The sequence below is a fragment of the Melospiza georgiana genome, chromosome 2, assembly GCF_028018845.1.
Source record: "Melospiza georgiana isolate bMelGeo1 chromosome 2, bMelGeo1.pri, whole genome shotgun sequence".
Classification (NCBI taxonomy): Eukaryota; Metazoa; Chordata; class Aves; order Passeriformes; family Passerellidae; genus Melospiza; species Melospiza georgiana.
In genome coordinates, this window is record NC_080431.1 from 19,302,669 (window position 1) to 19,322,002 (window position 19,334).

Genomic DNA, 19,334 nt, shown 5'->3' on the forward strand with positions numbered 1-19,334 from the left:
CCTGAAAATTCTGTTCTCAGTACACAAATTTCCATCCTGCATCATACAGTTATTTTCAAATAAAAATGAAAATATGACTTGAAATGAAAATATGACTTGAAACATGTGGATACCTGCATCAAAACTGAAAGACACTACCTATTCTCAAGAGAATAAACAATAATGAATAGCACACAGCTGACTGCTTAGTAAGTTGCATACTTGAATTACTAGTAAAACTCCTACTCACCTTTTTCCAGAATTCTAAATGAGAAGTTGGACGGTCCATCTTGTGATGAAGCTGGCAAGTTGTCTACCTTGCTGTCTACAGGCTTCTGAGTAGCATTTGAGATTTTTGGTGGTTCAGAGCCTTCTGGCTCTTTCTGTGCTGTGTCCTGAGATGCTGGAATATGGCCTTCACTCTTTCTTGGGGGATTAAAACTGAAGCCAAAGAGAGAACCAGTGGCTGAAGTATTTCCAAATGTGAATGTCTTTGATTTTTCATTACTGAAAATGCTCTTGACAGATTCAGATCCAAATACAAACTTTGGAGGAGAAACCACTGCTTTTGTTGGTGTTTCAGAAGTACTTGCCACCTCTGCAGCCTCTACAGTTGTATCAGAAGTATCATCACCATGGCTGACATCAGTTCTTTCTCTGGTTGTTTCTTCTAGCACAGCTACAGCATTTTTACCACATGGAAATTCCTTTGGTGTATTGGCACGAGAAGAAAGAGGTGTTATCAGTGTCTCTCTCTCTTGGGCATGCTTTGCTTCATCAAAAATTTGCTTAAATGAGTCTGCAACATCTTGCAGCTTGAATCGCACAGCCAGAAGTTCCACTTTTCTTTCCCCATCTGCAAAGTCACACGCAGTCCATACCCAGGCTCTATCAGATCCTTTCATTTGTTGCAAATTCATCTCTGGTGTTATCCTGTGATTGGCACAGAGTTTTAGTACCTGGTCCCTTCTCATTACTATACGAACTTGTTTGTTGTCATAGTTCTGCAATATCTTGATATCCCCAATCCCTCTCTCTTTCCACTGATTTGCATCTTTGTCGTATCTGTAGAGTTTGGCTCTATGGCTGAAGACAACTTGCTCATTTTCCTCACCACTGGTCACTTCCACAAGATCAGGCAGAGGTACCACAGGTTCAAAGTACTGTCCATCTCTTTCCTCTTCTTGAGTAACATCAGAATCTTCATCTGTGCCTACTGATGTTCTACTCTGATTCTGTTTGGCAGGAGATTTGGATGGGCTCAAAGCAGATTTAAAGCTGAAACTAAAACCAGTGGTAGACTCTCCAAATCTAAACAGATTTTTCCTTACAGGGCTACTTGCAAGAGGTGATGCATATACAGAACTGCTTACACTATCATCCAATGCTTCTTCACGCAAGTCATAGTTATCCCACTCCAGAGTAGGGCCTGTACTTTCAGCATGTGGTTTTATAACCAAATCAGAAGTATTGCTGGTACAAGCAGGGTTTCCACTTTCCTCTTCTGACAGTTTGGTTTTGTCATCTGTCAGAAAAGTTTTGAGATCTTTTAAGCCACACTTCATTTCTTCTGCTTTCTGTATAAGCTGAGCTGTCCTACCTGTATCAACAAGTTTATGGGGTGTCTGCAGTGGTATATCTAGTAGTAGCCTCTGGCATTCTTCAAACTTCTGCTTGAACTCCTCAGCCTGCTCTGGTGTCTTGAATTTTGCCGCCAGATGCTCCAACTTTGCATCACCATCAGAAAAGTCATTGGCCATCCACATCCATGCTTTGTCTGAGCCAGACAGCTGTTTCAAGTTCATTGTTGTTGTTATCCAGTGATTTGCACACACCTTCAGTACTTGCTCACGCCGCATCAATATTCTTACTTTGCCGTTAACTTCGTTTTTAAGAATCTTCAGAATGCCTACCCCACGTTCCTTCCACTGGCTTGTTTCTGGATCAAACCTGAACAGCTTTACTCTCTGGGAGTATAACACTTTCTCATCTTCCTCTCCTGTAAAAGGTTCTACTTTTTCAGGCATCTGAACTATAGGTTCAAAATGGATATCATCACTCTCCTCTGTCCTATACACATCATCATCCTTCTCACTAAGGTCAGCAGAGGTGTTTGCTTTCTGATCTGTTTTAGAATTTTGTGAAGAAAACAACTTTTCACCTGCACCTGAAAAGCCTTTGAAGTTAGGGTCCTTTTTGCCAAATTGAAAACCTTCCCTAGGAGTACTTTTTGCAAGCTCAGCAAAAGTAGAAGTGCTGCTATTTTGCCCAAAAACAAAGTCAATTTTCTCCTTGTCTGCTGTTTCTTGAAATTGGAATCCAATTCCACTGTCTGAGGGTAATTCCTTTTTGTCTTTTTCATCAACGCTTTTTAAGAAACCAGTTGTATGCTCTTTGGATAGCTCATCTTTCTTAGTGGTATTTTTACTAGACTCCTGTATCCCAAATTTACTAGACTCCTGTATCCCAAATTTAAATCCACCTGCAGGCATTTGCATTGAAAAGCTAAATCCTTCCTTTGCAGGCTTAGCTTCAGTATCAGAAGAAATCTGAAATGTAAATGGTGGTGTCTTGCCTTGCTCAAGACCAAACTTAAAGCCTGTTGCCAACTGTCCTCCACCAAGTTCAGGCAATTTACTTTTCAAGCCAAAAGCAGGAGTTGGCAAAGCATCGCCAGCTGGCTTAGCAGATGGATTCGGCGTTTCGCAGGCTACGCAGGTTAGCGAAGAACCTTCGTTCCTCACAAGACAAGTACTACAATCCCACTGACCTTCCTTTTTGGTAAAAAGCCCTTCAAACCCATTTTTCTGTGGCTTACTTGTATCAGCAATGGAACCAAGCTCCAGACCAGCAGATGCCAGAACAGAAGGTATGGATGTATTTGGTTGATTTTGAGGTTTTGGACTCTGACAGGAAGAGCAGTTCACATCTTCTGCTTCATTTCGGGTTGAGCATACAGAGCAGTCCCACTGACCTTCCTTTTTAGCAAAAGGAGATCCAAACTTGTCCTGCACTGTGTTACCACTTGGTTTCAAACTTGCAGAGCCAGTCATTGGAGTGCCATGTGTTTCCCACATACCTGGATTTGGACTTTCACATGCTACACAGTTCTTTACAGTTGCTTCATTTGGAACTAAACACACTTTACACACCCATTGGTCCTTCTTCAAGAGATGCTGCCCAAACCCACCAGAAGAACAGGCTTGCTGAGCATCCTTCCCAAATGAAATGGTAGTGCTAGATGCAGTGGATGTAGCTGTAAGGGTGCCTTTGCTGTCAGGTTCACTGCTTGTTCCATCTTTTAGAAACTGAAAGCCCAAGTTCATGGTCCCAGAAGTGGTTCTGTTGGGCTCCTTGGTGTCCTGATTCGCTGTTTCTTTTGCAGTTCCACTGCTCTGAGCCACAGACGTGTCAGCATTTGATCCCAAGGATTTTAAAATATTCTGTGCCTCCTCAAACTTTTTTTTGAAAAGCATTGCTTCTTCAGGTGTTTTAAATCTAATTGCAAGCTGTTCTGGTTTTGGCAATTCATCTGCATAGTCTAAAGCATGCCATACAAATGACTTATCTGATGCAGCATTTGGAGTTAATTTCATATCAGTATTTATGTAGTGATTTGCACAGATTTTCAGCACTTGGTCCCGTCTCATTAAGAGACGAAATTTGCCAGATACTTTATGTTTCAGTATTTTCACATTTCCAATACCCCTTTCTTTCCATTCCTTAGATTCTGCATCAAAACGAAAGAGCTTGGCTCTGTTGCAAAAGAATTCTTCTTCATCTTCCTCACCTGTCTTTACTTCAATCTTATCAGGAAGTGGTACTACAGGATCAAAATGAGGACCATCATCATCCTCATCTCCACCATGGGTGCTTCCTCCTTCTGTTTCATGACTTCTATTGGCCAAATCTGAATTTGAAGCCATAAATACAGGCTTACTTGGTTCTTGAGCACTAAATGTATCACTCTTCTCAAAACCCACATTTTTGTGTACATTTTGTCCTGTGTTATCTCGGAGAGACATGCCTGGAATATGTTTATTGCTAAAATTGAAAATATTTCTTGAACTGTTTGTGGGATCACTAACTGGCTTTTGATCAACATATCTATCATCCTGTAAAGGTTTGTCAGATGTTAGAAGATCCAAGAGGCTTTCTCTACTATTAAAAGGTGCATTAAGGGGCTGTGGAGCAACTTGAGGGGGAGAAGAAAAAGTGAAGTCTCCATCATTAGACTTGAAGTTAGGTTTAAACTTAAAAGTTGTCGGCTGACTTGGCTGTGCTGGTGTTGACATGGGCGGTTTTGATCCTTCTGCTGTTCCTGGCTGTCCAAATTTAGGCATTGCTTTTGGTTCTGCAGGCTTTAAGGTGGGTGGCGTGGCTGAACGGTTTGTGAAATAGCCTGGTTTAGGCAGTGTTGGATTGGTGCTTGCCTGTGGAACACTGTAGTTGTAATAGTCATCAGCTGTACGAGGAGAAATGAGTGTAGTGCCAGGAGAATCAAAACGCAGAGGTGGGCCATACATTTCTTGGGAAAACATACAACCAGAAGTGTTTTGCAGAGGTGGTGTATGCATGGGTGGTGGCTGATAGGAATATATATGTGGCTGAGGCGCAAGTCGGTTCATGCCATAGACAGGAGGCTAAAGAAAAAGCAGAAAACAAGTGCTCTGCTTATTAGGGTAACAAAGAGGACAAAATATTACTGTGCTGAAGCCCATGTAATGTGCACTCTTAAAACAAAGGCATGCTTTCAAGTTTAAATCTAAACCAGTTTTACCTTAGCTTGAAACTTGATGGGCATTTGAGAACAAACATTGAAAAAGGGGCACAATATGAGTGGCTTTTACATGAAAAGAAGTTTTGAAAACCCCATTCTCTTTTGCCACACAATTAAGGGGGGAATAGTTAAGCGCTATCATACATACCTGTACGAGAAATGTACACACATATAAAATATTTTTCTAGCTTTTTCACCCAAACTCCATATCCCAGAAGTTAAGCAGGGAGACAAATTATAATTTTATCCCCAGCAGTTTAAGTTGACCAAATTCTGCATAAGGAACTGCAATTACATCCAACGATGTACAGAATCAAAACCAGTCAGTCATTTTCAGATCATTGGAAGCATTTTAAGGAAAAAAAATTATTTTCACCTTTGCCGGTGTTACATTGGTTGCAGCAGTTCCCAGAAGATACTGAGAGTTATAGGCAGGTGACTGGCTGTAGAACACAGATGGGCCAGTGGTAGCAACTACAAAGGAACACCAGGAAAACAGTCAACACTTATCTTTTCTTGTTGTTGTTTTCTACATACTCTTGCTAGCAATCAGTTTTTAACAGTGAATCATTAAAACATTTTAGCATTGTTTTCAAAAATCTTGATATAGCTAAGCATTTAGATAAAAATTCTGCAGCAACTTGCCTGTTAAAGGGGCTTCATGAAGATTTTGTGCTCTCTGATAACTGTCTGGTATTGCATCAGTTCCATAGTTTTCAGCAGGCCACCGATGAGATGCATTTGTGTTGGAATTATTAAGTTTCATTTCTTGCAAATCATTCTGTTGAGACAGGGTGCCAAGCAAGAGTGTAAGTATTGATTGCACAGGTATTTGTCAAAGAAAATATAAGGCATGATCACCTCCCTTTTACTATTAAAAAGCATGTTCAATCCATGGTATGGGACTAATTAAGAAAAAAAAAAGTAGTACCTGCCAGATCATGCAAGACATGTCCATGGAGTACAAAGTACTTCCATTGTGTTCTAAAGCCAGAACAAGCCAGTTAAAAAAACCAGAACCAAGTGGATGAGAACCAAGCTGATAAAAGCAGAATTCTTTCTACATAGAGAAAGAGTCCCTTAGATGGGCTGCCTCAGCACTCCTGCCCACAGCCCAGAGAGGAGCTTTTAAGCAAAAGGATTTACTCTGGTACTAATTTTATGAAGCTATTTACGGAAAGTAATTCTAGGAACTGTAAGTTAGCCCATGCACTTATCACTAGATCCTTACCATAACTAAAAGACTAACAGTTCATTACTGAAAATGGTGACAGAATTTTTACCTTTAAAGCTTCCACTTGCTGACAAATCATTTGAAGTATAGATTTATGGTCTTCTGCCCACTGAGGAGGAGTTTTTGGAGAGAACTAGGAAAAAAAAAGTTTATTGATTCATCTGAGTTTTTCTTACAAGATTAACAATTCCCTGAAATAATAACTGGCTAACATACCTTGTAGGTCTTAGTTGGTGAAAAAGAGAACTTGGTTGGTGATGGAGTGGAATGTTTCATTGCTGAATCTACAGTTCGTGACAGACCGTTTCTGAAGGCAAGACTTCCCTCTTCACAGTTCTCACCAAGTTCCTGGATCACCGTATCTAACACTTCTCTCACAGTCTCAAGAGACACTGGTAACTAGAGAGTTTATTCAAACATGAGTCATGACTGCAATTCTTCCTCAGAACAAGACAAACTACATTTAGAATTCTGGCTGAGCAATTCACAAGTCTTATCATTATGTAAACACTGGAGTTTTTTTCAGCAAAGCTCTTACCTTGCTAGGATTCACATAAGTAAACAACTCACACAAAAATAAAAAAAAATTTTTTTTTCAGACTATCAAACTAAAAGACAGTGGCAAAAGCTTTTTATTGACATTAAAGCTTTCATCCACAGGGTAGCCAGGATACCACACGATCTGGTCAGTTAGAGAAGTTACCCAGGATTTAACTTGCCTGAAAGCCTGGACCAAAAATAAGTACCTTGAATGCAAAGGATTTCATTTTTCAAAATGGACCTAAGCTACTGCATTCATTGGAAGAAGTTTTTGAAGCAAGAATTACTTACTTTCTCTGCAACTGACATATCTGAGGAGCTTTCTGCAATAATTTTCATTAGATAATACTTGGCTTTAAGAAGGTAAGTTTTATGTTCTTCATGTTCTTCTGGCAGCATGACATCATTTTCAATTTCTTCTGCTTTTCTTTGGAAAATCTGAAGAACAGGATGCAAGAGTGAGTAGTATCAGTCAGAAGGAAACTGAATAAATAGAAGCACTTCTGGGTAATGCTATTTACAAACGTACCATGGCAAGATTCCAGTATGACACCACATTCTCAATAGCTTCAAATGCTATTAAAGCATCATCAGTTTTGCCATCAACTGCATCCAACATAGCAAATGCTATCTGTGCCTCTTCTTCATACGCTGCAACCTGAAAGACCTACAAATAAAGTGAAAGAAAACTTATACTTAACAATGGAACGACATAACCTTTTTTCCTGTAATACCGGGAGAATTCTTTTTCAAGAAAGTTGGTACTGAGGGTGTTCAGTGCCTTCAAATCATAAATACCATTTCAAAGGCAAGACGAAAGCTACAAGGAGAGAATTTTCCCCCTTTATAAAACACTATTACCCAATCTCACCTTTGAGAGCTTCACAGTAGTAATAACATAGAATAGTACATGTAGACAAAAATCCCACAACTTTGTTCATTACTGACACAGACCCTTCTCTTCAGCCTTGTCTCAATTGATCTGTACCTGAACATCTACACTATGGAAGTGTTTGAAGAGAGGATCAGTAGGTTCAGAAATACTCCTCTTCTTTTTGATAGTTTCCAGCATTGGCAGAACTTTCTTCCAGTAGTAGACACTTCGTCCAATATATTCCTTCTGGTCATAGAAGGAGTTAAGGCTAATTCCCTGGTGAAGAAAAGAAAATAGATGCAGATGTTATTTCAACAAATGCAAGTCAAAATGCTACTCCTACATATCCTTCTCTTATTTTCTTTAGGAGTTCCAAAGTCCTTTTCTGACATTAAGCAGAAAAGCTACGTTAAGTAACATACACGTAGAAAATAACACAACAGTTTAAGACAAGAGTATTTCACAAAGTGACAAGAACAATAAGTTTGTCTGATAAAATATTCAGATATTCTTAATAATACACATTCATCCCATCCCCCAGCCCCTCAGTCTGTTCATAATTAATAAAATAAGAAAAACACTTTTGCTTCCATGTATTTAAAACTAATCTCAGCTTACTGTTTTCTGCAAGCTTTTTGCCCAGTGTATGATTAAGGCAGGTTGAAGGCCATGCTTGTCCAGTGTTCGCAGAGTACTTATGCCATGCTGCACAATAAGCCTCAGTTTTGCTGCTGTTCCTGGTCTGAATACAAGAAACATTCCTTGATTAGTATTTTGTGATTGTCATCTGTTCACATACCATTCACTTCATGAATACAGCCTGCAGCTTTAGTCCTAATTTGCCTCTAGGCACAGAAATCTTTCAAGCATATCAAGTCCCTACTACAAGAAACATTCAATGTAAAAAATATGTAAAAAAAATTAATTTCACAAGAATCTATAGGGACAATCCAAATTGCTGTAGCAGATGGTCCCTAAAGGCTTGATCAAACATTTCCAAACTGAAAAAGCCTTACATTGATTTTCTCTGAAGAAGAGTACGAACAGCATCCCACCAGGATTTTTGCTTTTCAGTATAGAGTTGTTTGCATATTGGCAATGGTAAAAATTGAGGCTGATGTGCACTGTAGTGAGAATTAAACTTCTCTTGCAGTTGTAAGTTGCTAGTGAATATCACCCCAAGTAGGAATACCTGTTTTTAAAAAATAAATTAGAGTTATTAATTACAAAAAACTTAATTTGCACAGTACCTTAAAGAACTTGAAAGTTCACTTACTTCAAGGTCTAACAGGCAAATAGATTCAGGAGCATCTGTCTCAAGTCTTGATGTTTCTTGGGGCAAGTGGAAGAGCTGTTTTAACCATTTGCGCATGGGGGGTAAGACTGACATGGAGTTCCACTGCAAGCCAAGCCACACCAGGTGCTGGAGACTGCCATTGTGCAACCGAATGGCACCTGCGCAGAAAACAAGGTTGGATGCAAATGCCAGCTTCCTGCAAGCCCTCAGTACCACTATCTGATCAAAGCTGGGTTTCACATTGCACTCTGCCACAAGGGCCAAAGATACTTTAAGACCAATGAGCATCAAGATTCCAGGTTTCACTTACAAAGAGTTACAAACTTCAGTACAGACAAACATACCAAGTTCATCTAAGTGCTCAAAGCCATCAACTGCTTAAGCTTCTGAGGGGATGACTCTCATCTATTCCATTCTCAGCTTATTCTGTCCAATAGATAACTGATTCTAGCAAAACTATTTACTTCTCCAAAAATCCTTAAGGAAGTACTGAACAAGCACTACTTTACACTGCAATACAGAATAAGTCTTTTCTATGACATTAAGGCAACTTTGGACAGCCATTCCAGGTATTTGTCTTTTGTTACAGTACAAGTATTTGTGTACCAGTACCTCTTCCACAAGTATCTGCAGAAGAGGTTATGCTACGCAAAGCTGTGCTGAGTTTCAGAAAGTAACAGTTCTTACCAATATCGTATTTGTGAAGTTCTATTTGCACTGGTGCTTGTGTACTGACATTTCCAATATCATCTGTGCCAATAAAAGACCTCTCTCTAGAGGCTCCACTCTCAAACAGGCTATCAAACAATGCAAATGAGCCATTCTTGTTTGCAAATGATTCCACAATCTCTTTAAAGAAGTCTTGCTTGCCATGACTTAAATTCAGCAGCATATGACCTAGAACACAAAAATGCCACTTCACATAAATAAAGCAGTGAACACAAGGAAAGCACTATTTGCTATGCTGGACTGCTCTTTGCTACTGAAAGCTGGATGGGAATCAGGATTTCCCCTTATGAAACCTACAGACTGTTCAGGTATGTTCTCCCTGTAATTAGGTCAGTGTTTCAGCACATAGGCTTTCCAAGCTTTTAGTGACAACAACCCCAAAGAATTTTTAAATGCAGTTCTTTAGGAAAACAGAGCCCTCCCACCATGATTCTTCTAAGGGCATTGCAAGTGACCTTACAGATGTGATACAAGCAGAACAAAATCCATTCTGAAGTAAATGAACCTCATGTCTGGCAGCTTCATCTGTTTTCATCTCTAAGAATTTTGTAGACTGAAACACTGTCTATACTTGGCAGGAAAAAGACCTAAGCTGATGAACAGGTGAAAGGATAAAAAGATCAGGGAAACAAGCTAATCTTTTCTTTCCCTCTTGGGGCTAACAATACTTGCAAAACAGCATCAGCAGGCAGAAGCCATTTCCAGTAGATTTAACAGATGATAAAAGTTAAATTCTACCTTAGCATACTAGAAAGTCAAAAAGGAGGAAAAAACCCAACCACTGTTGAAACAAGAACACACTCTACCAGCAGCTTAAGAGGAGAAAATTAACTTTAGGTGTCAGAACCAAAGTACTGTTGTGTTTCACATATGTAGTCGGAATCTATAAGGCTGTACTATACACTGGAGTGACAACGTTACAAGATACACAAATGTGTTCTTTAACAAATCTTAGACTTTACAGTAGATTTGCAGCACTAAAATGGAACTATGCAGCTATTTTTTTATTACCAGACTGGCTTTTTCGATCACAGGCCAACATTTCTAGCATATCTTGTCCAGTTTGATCCCCCTTTATGAGTTTTGACTTTGGTTTAGGAACCTGGTGAAGTAAGGAGAAAATTGTTACAGGTTTTTCCACAGTAAGAGCAGGACATTTAAATGAACCTTAGAAATTAAGAAATAAGCTTATTTTTAGCATTAGAAAGCTATAAGAAAACAGGCATTATTCATTCTGAAGGTACATATATTGGGTTATGGTTTTGTGTGGGATGGGCAAAGAGAGCAGAGAACCCACCTAAATTACACAGATGTGCAAGTATAGCTCTTGAAAGTAACATTAAGTGTACACAAGAGCAAGTAATACCTGCAATGCAAGCAATGGTATAAAAAGGACAGTCAAGGAAAAGAATTCATAAAGCAAAGAATCTTGATTTTTTTTTTAATTTAAAATTTTAAATTTTTAAAATTTAACACTCATCATGTGTACTTGTATTATGAAAAAGGAAATACACTACAGGAAATAAATGCACTAATACTTAAGAATCAGGTTACTCTGGCAAGGGGAACAATTGAAGGTAACTTTTAGCCTGTTTGTGTCATTTGAAAATTTTAAACAATTGTGACAGAGGAGGGTTTGGTGAGTGAGGACAGTTCTCCTTTAGATACACAAACACTAGTTCATCTCAGGAATACAGGAATTCAACACATGAACAACTAGAAAATGTCAAGAAAAGCATCAAGTGAAGGCTTAGACTGAAACATCATTTACCTGAAAACTCAGGAGATAACACAACGCTGCTAGTTCACACATAGCTCTCCACTGTGTCTCGTTGTCCTGGGCCATTTTCAGCAGCAAAGCTCCAGCATGCATGTACAGCTGTCCTCTCATTTCCACGTAGGTACGAGACAACTCGTCAGCCGCACTCACATATGGTTTCACTGACTGAAGTGCACGATCAAAACTAAAATGCAGAGAATAATTCTAAACAGAGTCCTGGTAAAAGCTACAGCAGCTGATTGGGGTTCATGCTATTTAACTGTGAATTAAGTAACTTCATGAGTCAATGCTAAGCACTGTTTCTATTGCTTAAACCCAAGTTACTAGGAAGTATCATCACCTCACACTCCCAAAGCTCTCAAGTTTAAGCACTACCTAGATACCTAGTTTTTTTCATCACATTTTTGCACAGCTACTTTTAAAACTATTGTCCTGAACCACATGGATAAACTTGTTCACTACTGCAGATTTAGAGACATACAGGAGGCATTATTGATTCTGCCCTTTCTTTTCATTATCAAAAAGGTCCAAAATACTGTTTATTAGGCTGTTCAAAAAAAGAAAGTACTACAGAAATTCTAGTGCCTTTAGATTACTATACAAGCCCCACTCAGGAGAGGACTTCCAGAAAACAATTAAAAAATTTTTTCAATTACTGGACAAGACTATAATGGCTGTCAGCATTGCTACGATCTGGAAATGCTTCAGATGTGAACATCTCAAAACTCTCTAATAAGTCAGAAGCAGAAAACCCCACATGGTCAATGTTAGAGGAGAAAAATAAAATAAAATATACATGGGTATTAAATATTGCTCATCCATTCTATACTGCTTCAAATACTCATGCAAGATCAACAGACTCAGGAATATTTTTACAGACTGCAATATAACAGCCATTATAGTACTGAGGAACGACAAATTAGTAAAAACCAGTAACAAACAAAAGATAATGGCAAGAAACAAACACAGATCTTAAATTATTGACTACAAACACTATTTTGTACTATTCTAGGTGGACCATGGATGGTAAGCCTTTAAGCCAGCTGTAACACCACCAGTTTCCTCTGAAGGAGACTATTCTTGCTTCAGGTGGTTTCCTCCCTCCCCATTACACTATATACACAAAGTTCCTAATTACTCCAGTGTGCTGTGTTACTTAATAATAGAATGACTAGGACAAAGTTGACACACACAAGAGGTAGCTTTGGCTTTTCAGTTTGACTTCTGTTGCTTTGGATTGGAGTTTTTTTGGGCCAGTGTTTTTTTCCAATTGTTTGGGAAATCTGGATTAGTCAACTGCTGAAGTACAGAACAACTTTTCCAATCAGAGGAAAAGGTACCAAGACCCAGGATATAAATGAGTCTTCTCCATGGCTGTGTGCTGACCATTCAAGCATCTGTCAAAGATAGCTTGGGGTTCACACCCAGTAAGAAACACTCCTGCTGGTCAGCACAGAGAATCTCCTCTCCCATCCAAAAACAAGATAAGCTGTGAAACAGAAGCTTAGCAGATGTTATGTGACCCCAAACAATTCTTAAGAGGACTTCTTCTTACTACAGAAAAGTTTAAACAGTACCTTTCAAGTGCCTCTCTGCATTCCTGAACATCTCTAGAAGAAAGTGTCAGTTTGACAAAGCTGGAATAGGCCAGCAGATGATCTTTCTTGATAGTTCTCCAGTTATTTTTATCATACTCCGAGTCTTGTAAAGATTCCAGATATTCCTAAAGAAGAAAGTTCATCACAGGATAAGGAACAGTCATCCTTCCATGAAGACAAGGGCAGTACTTCTCCAAAACACACTAGTAGCATTTATTGCACAATCCAGTTTCACAGGTGAGACTTAACATATTCTTCAGCAGCAAAGTTCCAGGGAACTACTTGCTTGAGCAATATTATCCCTAATGGAACTGCTGTGTCTAACTGAGCTTTTGAAGTTAGAAACTCAATAGCTCTATAAAGTTTAATTTTAGGGAGAAAATTCCAATTAAAAAAAACCACACAAGAAGTATTTTGTAGTTCCACTGGTTTCAGCAGACTTGCATTTGAAGGAGTTAAATCCCTTGAGAAACAGCTGCCAGAATAAGGATACTAAGAGAAATAGACCAGGTAAAAAGATATGGAAGACTACCACAGGATCAAAATATGATTAAACACCTCAAATGTCTCTACAACACAGGAACACCATTCCAAGCTTGACTGCAAAGGTATTCTCTTCTCTGCCTCCTGACAGTGGAGCACAGCATCCTTTAATCTGTTATTTGAACGATAGAGCGCAACTAGTCTGATGTTTATGTAGACATCATCTGGTCTTGCATAAAGTTCTGCTTGAATCAAGTCAAAAAGCTGATTCCACCCATCTTCACCTTTACAGTCCAGTAACTGCTCCTGTTGAAACATGAAGGCAACATATTAATATTTCATTTGCCACATCAGTCTCTTGAGCAACTACAGTACTAAGTATCATTCTTCACTACACAGACCACATTGCTCTAGGTAGAGTACTCTTAATGGCTCTCAGGTATTACATGAAGTTCGATTAACTACTCAAATATTTAAAAATGTACATGACTATCACAGAAGAAAAGTCCTCAGAAGAATTTGCCTCTTACCAAGAGAGAGAAGTGCTTCTCAAAACATTTGGTTCAGTGATAGCAGACCATGCCATAGACTACCTTGCTTTAAAAAAACCCAAACACCTTGAGACTTCAATGTGGCTGCTGCCCAAAATTACACAAAATTAAAAAGCAACACAAAATTAACATACCAGTGCAAAAGTGACATTGCATGGCATAAAGTATTTACATGGTATTTGAGAATGGCAGCATTTTTCACACACCACAGAAATTATGATACTACAGATTTAAAAACAAAACAAAAAAAGCAGTGTAAAGCAACAAAGTCTGAGTTCACAGATCAGCTACCTTCCTGCCAGAGACACAATGGAAAGAACAAATGACACCTATCTAATCTTCAACTTCTTGACTGTGATAAATAACAATTTCTCAGCATTCTGGAAGAAAATTCAACTTGAAACATTAGAAAGGGTATGAAAGCATGCAGCTGCAGCTTCCTTTAAAACTGGACAAAAATGTCCGACTAGGAGCATAACATCTAATAGTTGTTTTAATATTAAAGATACTAAAATAATTTAACAAGACTTTTGCTTGAGGCAACACGCAAAAGGCACTCCACACAGGTGCTGAAAGCTTGTTCAGGCCTTTGAACCAGGTAATTTTGAACTTACCTTCAACCTGTAAATAGCAGGGCTCCCAGGAAAGAGCTTAGCAGCTCTGTCAACCCAATATTTTGCTCTTCCATCAGTGATGTCATTATTGCATAGTAACTCTGCAATCTTCAGTACAAGATCTTTCTGTGTTGGGTTCAACTCCACAGAACGCTATTTTTCCCCATGCAGACACAGGAGTAAAAACAGAAAAAGGCAACTTTAACTTATGGTCCATGTACAACAGGTAAGAGTTACACCCCCACAAACATACCCAGCTATTCAAAGGAGTTAAACCTATAAATACAGAGCATATAAGAAAAGCCTTTCTACATGCTCCCACTAGTTTACAGCACCCAAATAGAACTGCTAAAATTGAGAAAAGCATAAAAGAAATAATGCAAACCATTTCCTCTGTATCTATCACCAGCTACTGCTATACACAAACAGCAGGACTATAACAACCTCTAGTCTAGCCAGGTGTAAAAACTTTTAAAAAACTAAGACACAGTTTAAGGAGTGCGATAGCACTTCATACACAGAGTTGTATTTGCCAGACTTCTGAGTCTCTCTCTGGAACCAGAACAAAGGAAACTCGACTGGAAATTTGACATTAATATGCTTGCCTAATCAAAATTAGATTTGACCCTCCCCTCTGCTCCTGCCCTCTTCAAAACTAAACAAACAAAAAACCCACAAACACACTAAGCCTCTAGTCTTCTAGCAGCAGCTAAACTCCAGCTGTCATCACAGTTTGTATGACAGGATTCTGTGACAGTAGTCCAGGAGTCTATGCATGACTTGGGCAGAACTTAACAGCAGGTTAAAGATCAAGTCCAGAAAAAACAAAGAAGCAACTTCAAAATATACTACAGAAGCAAGCAATATCAAGTGAAGAATCCTCTCCACAGTGGTTCATGTGCTTTCCATAGTTAAATGTGTATGACACAGTTTCCCCAGGAGCATGTTTTCTTCTATGGGTTTGAGACTGTTCAGCCACAGAAGGGTTTTAGAAGTCCTTTTATAAAGGAATAAAGCAGAACACCAAGGGTTGTAGCTCAACATAGTACTTACCTTGTAACACCCAAAAGCTTTTTCTATGTTATCCTCAGCTTCATAAATTTGTCCAAGAAATCTGTGTGCTTTGGGATCTCTCTCTTGTACATTGAGGTATGTAGAGATATATCTATGAAGGGGAAAAAGAGTACTTTTCACTAACACTCCCCCTCCCATCCAAGCTCTAACAGCAACTTTATCTGCCACACAGGACACACAGACATATTTTGTTCTAAATGCTTTAGCAAACCACAGAAGCACAGACATGTTTTGTTCCAGACACTCTGTCAGGACCTCTACATAAGCAGCAATATGGTTTACACCTGTACAAACGCTACTTCCTCACCAGCCAGTATTTCTGTTGATTGAAATAACAAAAGCAGGAACTTGTAGAAATGGTAAGAACTACTTGATACAACGACCAAAAAAATCAGCCAATTCAGCCAGGTAAGTTTTTTCAGTACCACTTAGCTTATCTTCTTTTAAGTTATTGTTCTATTATTTGAAAAATCTAAATAACATTCAATCTTCAAACTGCTAGCTTAAAGCAGCATGATACTCATCTTGGTTTCTCTGGTCTACTTCATAAAAACAAAGCTTTTCTTTTACATTTAGAGAAGAAAAAAAAAATATCCATCAATGCATGTTACCTTTTAGCAAGTTCATACTCTTTAATTTCAAAATACAGCTTAGCAAAGAGGAATCCTTTCATCGATTTCTGAAGGAGAAAAAGCATGACAAACACACTTTAGACATTCAGTACTTCAAAAGTAAATCCCTAATGAGTGACCTCTCTTTTCAGCAATGCCTAATACTCAAGGGACTGAATTTGATGATTCATTATCAGCTCAAATCCACCCATCATATATAAGGGTTTGTTTCTGAAAGACGTAGGTAAAGAATGAAAAGAATAAAAGTTTTTGCTATACAAAGCAAAATATACTAAGAAGATAGAGATTACAAGAGAAGAAAACAACAAGCCTTTATACACATGGTACTTCATACATGACTCATTAAAGAGAGTGGAAGAACAGTGTTATCTACATTTAGTTTATTGCTGTGTAATGTAGCAAGGAAAAAAATATTCCACAAATCAAGAGAGATCTGCCATTTAGCCCTACTGTAGTGTACTGTAATTAGACACTACTGTGTAAGTATACTTGAGGAAACAGCAACTTTTGCTTAAGTCAATCTCACTTGGGTAAGAAAGGCATTTATGCACCAGTTGATTTCTGACTAAAATAACTTTAACATATACACCCTAGGAGCAAGAGGTGAAACAATCTTCCTGTTACAAGGCTGTACAAAAGAAGCCAAAGTGGCAGAAGCATGATCAGGAGGAAAAGTGAAAGGAGCGAGTTAAAGAACTGAGTTACAAACAAATCAGACAAATTTAAAGCTTGAATTCTCAATATCAGTTCAAAAACAATTTTGCTTTTAAACAAAGAAATGCTGGAGCTAGTTAGAAATGTGATTCCAAACAAGTGTGTATATTTTGAATTCACTTGAATTATAAGTCTCCCTCCCTCACCACTGTAATTAATGCAAAATTTTAAGCAGTTACAAATGAAAGCAGGCTTCCTAGCACACCTCAAGTTTCCAGACTGTATTTTGGAAGCCTGCTATAAAAGGGAAACACTGAAGAGAAACACAATGTCAGAATGGAGCTGCATTTGGCATCTCCTTTTAAACATGGATGAAGGAAACCTCAATATAAATGCTTTGCAGCGTTATAAGCACCCCCTCCTAAAATCAACACAACAGGAAAATCAGTAACATTTCCACCCGTGACTGTGCTTATAGAATTAGTTGTAAGCATTGCTTATTAAAAAAAAAAAAAATTAAAGAAGTAAATATGGACCAGCTGGTCTTAGCACAACAGGAGAGGGTTTGTTATTGAGCTCAGTAGGAACACCAAAGCAATTAAAGAGCACCTATGTTCTGAGAGCAATGCCCTTGACATTGGCTGCTCTAAACAGCACCCAAAGCAATTAAGCCACAGAACAACTTTGTTGCTGTTGGGAAAGAGATACAAATAATGATGATGCACACAAGGCCCGCACAAAGGCCCTACTGCATAGTAGTGAACACGATGTATTCACACTACACAACACAGTGCTGAATATTCTAACTTTTAAAAAAATCAATTCAAGAGCAGTAGAACAGGATTTTTCAGGATTAAATAGCTCCCACGAATTGCATCAGACTGCTCACTGAGATCCTTTCCAGATACAATGAAAAATGGTAACAAGTTATGCAGAGGTCCTCATCCTTCTGGCCAGTTACTAAAATATAACAGAAAAATTATTTTTTCCCAGTTCCTCCTCTCCTAATACTACTGCAAAGATAAGAATATTAATGACACAAGACATAAAAGAAAACTGAAAGTGCTTCACGTCTTCCTTGGTTAGATTCTTCTGAAAAAACGAAACCCGGGAATCTTGGTCTGAGAAACGAAACTCGGGAAACACAGGAACTTAACACTTACAAAACTGAAGAAGTCTGTACTCATGGACTCTAAAACTACACTAGGGCTTACCAGCTGTAAATTACAGGTGCACAGCTCTACTAAACCACTGCTCTCAGTTAGGGAAAGCACCTTCAGCACGCCAAACACCTGGGCCCTTCCTCAGCTCCCCCATCTCACTCGATTTACAGAGACCCTAAGAAATTCTGCGCTCAGAAATACTCCCAAAGACACCTTAACTCACAGAACATCAGAACAGTCAGGGATGGAAGAGACCTGCGGAGATCATCTAGTCCAACACCCTGCCATGGCTCAGTCACCTAGGGCACGGGATATCGGCGCGTCCAGGTGGGGTTTAACTACCTCCAGAAAGACATCCCTGCAGAGAGGGATCCTTTTTCCTCTTACCGCCAAGGACGGACGGGCCGAGCAGACCAAGCCCCCAGACCGAGGCGCCGGGAGCCTGCGGGGAGCAGCCGCCCCAGCCCGGCAGCGCAGGGGCAGCGAGCGCAGCCGCCCCCGGCCCGGCGGCAGCGAGGCCTCCCCGCGGCCCCTCAGGACGCGCGGCAGGGCCTTCAGCGCCCCACGCGGGGCGGCAAGGGGCCCCGCACCGGCCGCACGGAGCGGCCGCAGCGCCGCCCGGGCCCGGCGGGGACGGGCAACGCGAGGCCGCGCTCACCTCTCTGGGGGACGGCGCCGCGGCCTGCAAGGAGGCGACGTAGCGCTCCACCTCGGGCTTCGTTCGCCTCATCATGGCGCCGCGGCGGCGGCGGGGACCGCGCCCGGCCTCTGTGGCGGTGGAACGCGCCTTCCCGGCCGGCGCGGCGGCAGCGGCCCCGGCCCGGCGGCCGCGGAGGGGAGGCGGAGGGAGGAAGCGCAGGAGCGACGCGGCCGCCGCGCGTTACGCAAGTTCCCGCTCAGCCGCGCGGCGCGCGCAGCCCCGGCGCGTGCCGCCTCCCGCCCCCATATCAACGGCCGGGGGCGGGGCCGGCCGGCGCTGAGCATGCGCGCAGGGGGCGCGGGGGCAGGGGGAGAAAATCGGCCGTGGAAAACTGTGAGAAACCAAATGTTAGCAATTTCTCACCTGAAACTACAACAAACTCACCTCAGTGATATATAAAAATATATATGGTGATTATGTATTTATCACCTGAATAATATACTCTATATATGTATATATATATACACACACACATATATATATATTTAGGTAACAAATTTTCCCCTAAAGCTAAGTAACAGTTCTGACACCCTCACCATAAAAATGACTTGAGGACGTGGAAGTGTCGGAGCAAGTCCAGAGGAGAGACGCGAAGTTGGGGGGACTGGAGCATCTCCCCTTCAGGAAGGGTGAGGAAGGTGGGGCTGTGCAG

General features: G+C 40.2%; 1 protein-coding gene across 2 annotated transcripts in view; it reads right to left on the minus strand.

Annotated features, from left to right (window-relative positions):
* Positions 1-18,759, minus strand: part of RGPD4 (RANBP2 like and GRIP domain containing 4) — a 33,262-nt gene extending 14,503 nt beyond the window's left edge. For both annotated transcript variants that reach the window (XM_058019195.1, XM_058019194.1), the window contains exons 1-20: positions 18,641-18,759; positions 16,145-16,212; positions 15,513-15,624; positions 14,460-14,612; positions 13,370-13,600; positions 12,791-12,936; positions 11,205-11,397; positions 10,445-10,535; positions 9,392-9,601; positions 8,684-8,862; positions 8,424-8,599; positions 8,026-8,149; positions 7,522-7,683; positions 7,063-7,200; positions 6,825-6,971; positions 6,210-6,392; positions 6,043-6,126; positions 5,405-5,540; positions 5,136-5,233; positions 230-4,622 (exon numbers count right to left, since the gene is read on the minus strand). In XM_058019195.1, coding sequence (XP_057875178.1) covers positions 230-4,622; positions 5,136-5,233; positions 5,405-5,540; positions 6,043-6,126; positions 6,210-6,392; positions 6,825-6,971; positions 7,063-7,200; positions 7,522-7,683; positions 8,026-8,149; positions 8,424-8,599; positions 8,684-8,862; positions 9,392-9,601; positions 10,445-10,535; positions 11,205-11,397; positions 12,791-12,936; positions 13,370-13,600; positions 14,460-14,612; positions 15,513-15,624; positions 16,145-16,212; positions 18,641-18,715 — 7,099 coding nt within the window. In that variant the 5' untranslated portion in view covers positions 18,716-18,759. The remainder of the gene's footprint in view (positions 1-229; positions 4,623-5,135; positions 5,234-5,404; positions 5,541-6,042; positions 6,127-6,209; positions 6,393-6,824; positions 6,972-7,062; positions 7,201-7,521; positions 7,684-8,025; positions 8,150-8,423; positions 8,600-8,683; positions 8,863-9,391; positions 9,602-10,444; positions 10,536-11,204; positions 11,398-12,790; positions 12,937-13,369; positions 13,601-14,459; positions 14,613-15,512; positions 15,625-16,144; positions 16,213-18,640) is intronic.
* Positions 18,760-19,334: the final 575 nt, after the last annotated feature.